This window comes from Penaeus vannamei, chromosome 33, assembly GCF_042767895.1.
Source record: "Penaeus vannamei isolate JL-2024 chromosome 33, ASM4276789v1, whole genome shotgun sequence".
In the NCBI taxonomy this organism is placed as follows: domain Eukaryota; kingdom Metazoa; phylum Arthropoda; class Malacostraca; order Decapoda; family Penaeidae; genus Penaeus; species Penaeus vannamei.
This window is the reverse complement of record NC_091581.1, coordinates 5,414,419-5,419,418: the sequence shown is the minus strand read 5'-3', so window position 1 is coordinate 5,419,418 and position 5,000 is coordinate 5,414,419. Positions and strand designations below refer to the sequence as shown.

Sequence of the window (5,000 nt, the reverse complement as noted above, 5' to 3'; positions counted from 1 at the left end):
TACCTCGTTCTCCCGGTGGATGAGTCAAGCGCAAAAAAAGAAAAAAAAGAAAAAAAGAAAAAGAGAAGTAGAAAAAAAGAAAGAAAAAAAAGGGAAAAAAGTCCACATACACACACCCATTTACGAGTCGTCTTCCACGATGATGTATGGAGTTATCATAAACCGAAGTAATGATAGGACCACCTGCCGCCCCCTACCCCCCACTACCCCCTACCCCCCCAACAACCCAACCAATCCCTTGTCAAAAAAGGTGTGTGGTTGCATGAGGCAGACCTAACGGCAAAGCGAGGGGGGGGAGAGGCAGGGGAGAGGGGCAGGGGAGGGGGGAGGGAGGAGGAGGAGGTTGTAACAGCAGCAACAGCAGGTGGCAGCGGGGGCGGGGAGGTGGGGGGGTAGAGGGAGGGTAGTGGCTGTTCAACGTGCTCTTTGTAACCATGGCGTTACATCAACCTTCTTTATCTGCCGTGAGGAATTCCACCGCCGGGCGCCACAGAGCGCCTGCGAGGATCCCATACGGACAACCCTGTACGGCAACCGAACAAATCTAAATGAAAGAGAAGAAGAAGAAGAAGAACAACAACAACAACAACAAGACGAAGAAAAAGAAAGATAATAATAAGACCAAAAAAAAAAGGAAAAAAAAGACGAAAAACAACAACAACGACAACAAGACGAAGAAAAAAAAATTACAATAATAAGAACAAGAACAAGAACAAGAACAAAAGGAAAAAGAACAACAACAACAACAGAAATGATAACAACAATAAGAACAAGAACAAGAAAAGGAAGAAGAAGACGAGGAAGAAGGAACATAAAAGAAAAGAAAAATGTCACGTGTCGCGCTCGCAGTCGTCACTCGGAGAACGTGAGTGATCTTTCACGAAGCGGCTTTAGAGGAGGTCGCGCGAAAGTCAGTCCCCCATTCCCCTTCAGGAAAAAATAAATTAATAAGTAAATAAATAAATATAAATTAGATAATAAGGAGGGTCATTGGGAAACTGATTTTCAAGGTCAGAGCTCATTATCTCCCTTCAGGAAAAAATAAATTAATAAGTAAATAAATAAATATAAATTAGATTATAAGGAGGGTCATTGGGTAAGTCTGATTTTCAAGGTCAAAGCTGATTATTAAAAAAAAAATACTTCTACTCTCAATCGAAATTTAGTCCCCCATTTCCCTTAAGGAAAAAAAATAATTAATAAGTAAATAAATAAATATAAATTAGATAATAAGGAGGGTCATTGGGTAAGTCTGATTTTCAAGGTCAAAGCTGATTATTTAAAAAAAAATACTTCTACTCTCAATCGAAATTTAGTCCTCCATTCCCCTTAAGCAAAAAAATGAATTAATAAATAAATAAATAAATAAATAAAAGACAATAAGGAGGGTCGTTGGGGAAGTATGATTTTCAAGGTCAAAGCTGATTATCTAAAAAATAATAATAATAATAAATAAATAAATCTAAGTACCGCTTCTACTCTCAATCGAAAGTCAGTCCCCCATTCCCCTTAAGGAAAAAAATAAACGAATAAGGAAAAAAATGAATAAGTAAATAAATAAATATAAATTAGATAATAAGGAGGGTCATTGGGAAACTCTGATTTTCAAGGTCAGAGCTCATTATCTCAAAAAAAAAAAAAAAAAAAATAGTACTGCTTCTACTCTCAATCAAAAGTTAATCCTCCATTCCCCTCTAAGGAAAAAAATGAATAAATAAATAAATAACAATAAATTAAATAATAAGGAGGGTCATTGGGAAACTCTGATTTTCAAGGTCAAAGCTGATTATCTCGTAACCCCTCTTTAATACCGCTTCTCCTCTCAATCGAGAAAAAACGAAAGAAAATAATTGAACATGATAAGGGTTTGATGATAAAAAGGGAGAAATAGTTGAACACGATAAAGGCTAGATTATAAAAAGGAAAAAAAATGACTAAATAATGATATAGGTTAAGTGATAATGACGAAACAAGTAACTAAGCGCGATAAAGGGTATGGATAAAGAAGGAAAAAATAACTAAATAAAGATAAAGGCTAAATGATAAATTGGGAGGAAAACAGTCAACAAAAAAGCTGTCGGTAAAAATAGAAACAAATGATAATAATTCCAATAACCTTTATATATATATATATTTTTTTTTTTGTATTTCTGATTATATTTCAGAGATTTGATTACGCCCACGCTTCTTGGCATCGTCGAAACCTAGACAACCGTGAAAAATAAAAGCTACACCTACCGAAGCTAAAATTCTTAAATCAACAAACTCATTAATTCAATTTATGTAAATCAATGTAAATCAATCAATAATAATAATAAATAAAAAAAACACCGTGGTAGTCGCTCACGTGCCAAGACGTCACCCAATCTCGAATCTCCCAAACACCCCGAATCTTTAAGGTCACGAAATCCGAAAAGGTTACGAACCTGCCCCTAAATCTTCGAGCCCGAGAGAGAGTGCAAATGGGCGGGGGGGGGGAGTGTTGTAGCTAACATTTATCGGCTTCGGAGCGCCGGCTTGTCTAGACGCCCTGACGTAAACACAGGCCCTCCCCTCCAACCTACCATAGGCCGTTAGCTAATTATTGCAGCGGCTTGAGACAAATCCAGATGCACCCGGGGGGAAGGGGGGGAGAGGGGAGGGGTGGGGTGGGGTATCTCTTTGGCTTCTGATAGCTTTCTTTTCCTCTCAATTCGGTCTCTTTCTCTAATTCTTACTCTTTCTCTCCCTCCCACTCAATCTGTAACAATCTCCCCCTCTCTCACCTCTCCCTCCCTCCCTCCCCCTCTCACCTCTCCCTCCCCCCCCCCCTCTCTCTCTCTCTCTCTCTCTCTCTCTCTCTCTCTCTCTCTCTCTCTCTCTCTCTCTCTCTCTCTCTCTCTCTCTCTCTCTCTCTCTCTCTCTCTCACTCTCTAACCGATCCTCTTTGCTCAATATTAACGTTGATCATATATGAATCATTTTTCTTTTACCTGTCAGAAGGTCAGTAAAGAAACCGACAGAAAGATAATACCCAGTGAGGAGATGGAATTTTCCCGTGACAAAGAAAGACAAAGAAACACGCACACGCACACACACACATGGAGGAAGACGGGCTTTGGGGTGGAGAGAGAGAGAGAGGGAGGGTGGGAGAGAGAGAGAGGTGGAGAGGGGGGGGGAGGGAGGGAGGTGAGGTGAGGTGAGGAGAGAGAGAGAGAGAGAGAGGTGAGGTGAGGGAGGAGGGAGGAGAGGGAGAGAGAGAGAGAGAGAGAGAGAGAGAGAGAGAGAGAGAGAGAGAGAGAGAGAGGGAGGGAGAGAGGGAGAGAGAGAGAGAGAGAGAGAGAGAGAGAGAGAGAGAGAGAGAGAGAGAGAGAGAGGGAGGGAGGAGAGAGGGAGGGAGAGAGAGAGAGAGAGGGAGGGAGGGAGGGAGGGAGGGAGGGAGGGAGGGAGGGAGGGAGGAGGGAGGGAGGGAGGGAGAGGGAGAGAGGGGGAAGAGGGAAGGAGGGAGAGAGAGAAAGATTGCGAGAGAGAGAGAGAGAGAGAGAGAGAGAGAGAGAGAGAGAGAGAGAGAGAGAGAGAGAGAGAGAGAGAGAGAGAGAGAGAGAGAGAGGGGGAGAGAGAGAGAGAGAGAGAGAGAGAGAGAGAGAGAGAGAGAGAGAGAGAGAGAGAGAGAGAGAGAGATAAAGAGAGAGAGAGAGAGAGAGAGAGACGGGAGTGATATAAAAAAAAGAAAAAAAAAAACTCGAACTGGTTGCTGTACATAAGTAGCGACAATGGAAGGCACACTCCGGGTATTACACAAACAACGAAATATGTTTAAAATCCCTAAAAAATAATAACCCTAGGGAATCCTACTATTAGAAGAAGAAAAAAATGAATGAAAACTTTTTTTTTTAAATACGATCCGGCTATTCAAACAGATGTATCCCCAGGGCACTTTATGAATGAACCGCACACCGGATATATCATGATCTTCCGATTACGTAACTGGCCTTGAAGCCACTCGGATAACCTTCACTTCTTGTATATGTCTAATTCTGTCTCGTTCCAGCTTCGGACATGCAGGCTGGGCGAACCATTAAGAGCACACACACTCCGTTCCACACATCCTCCGTCCGCATATTCACCTGAAAGGGGAACGTGATGGCGGAGAACGGCGCGGCGAAGACGTCCCTGGGCTCCGGGGGCTGGTGGTGGGGGAGGCCCGTCGTGTAGATGGTGGAGAAGATGTTGGCCGTGGGGGTGAGGGCGGGGGGCATCGACGAGGAGGAGGGCAGCGTGTAGGGCCCGGAGGGCAGCGTGTAAGGTCCAGGGGAAGATGCCTCGCACTTGCTACTGACCGAGGAGAGCGGCGGGAGGGCGAGGGGTGGGGGGACCCCGCTCACCTGCTGATGTTGTTGTTGCTCCGATCCAGCAGCCTCACGCCCACCCCCACCCACCTCCCTCCCGCCCACCGCCGAGCATCTGCTGCTACTGCTCCCTTCACACCCGTTGACCAGGCTGGAGGGGGCGCCGGTGCCCTTGGCAGAGCCTGCTCTGGACGGCGAGGTAGACTCGGCGTGGCTGCCGTGGCCGCCGGACGGCATGGTGGCCGGGGGCTCGGCCAGGAGGGACGCGAACGAGTGGTCGCCGAGGCCGCTGGGCTCCAACATCCTACGGCTCCGGGGGGGCCTTCAGCGCCAGGCCTGGATTCCGTTTAATGCCGCCAATGACGCTCGTCCGACGTACTGCTTTCTCACAATTAGTCTCGCACTTAGGCCATCATTATGCAATAATGGGCCGCTGCAGAACCTCTTTCCACGTAGTTCCTCCGAAAGATAAGCAAGTCCGCAATTACAGTGTAATTTACTTGCAAAATATATTCTTACGATTTGAAAACCGGAAAATCACACTTTTATCTCGCAATGAATATATATTTTCCCTTTGCATATTTTAACGCATATATCTACATACATTAGGAACACCAAATTAAAAGTCTCCGCTTTAAGTAGAGGCTGTAACTCTCTGGGTTTTGCCTTCAG

At 44.9% G+C, this 5,000-nt stretch overlaps 1 protein-coding gene across 8 annotated transcripts in view; it reads right to left on the bottom strand.

Moving 5' to 3' along the window:
* Positions 1 to 5,000, bottom strand: part of da (transcription factor daughterless) — a 564,194-nt gene that overhangs the window by 397,555 nt on the left and 161,639 nt on the right. Inside the window, exon 1 of one of the 8 annotated variants that reach the window (XM_070145176.1) lies at positions 4,107 to 4,726. The exons of the other annotated variants lie outside the window; for them this stretch is intronic. Coding sequence (XP_070001277.1) covers positions 4,107 to 4,631 — 525 coding nt within the window. The 5' untranslated portion in view covers positions 4,632 to 4,726. Of the gene's footprint in view, positions 1 to 4,106; positions 4,727 to 5,000 lie in introns of those variants that run through there. 8 annotated transcript variants of the gene reach the window in all.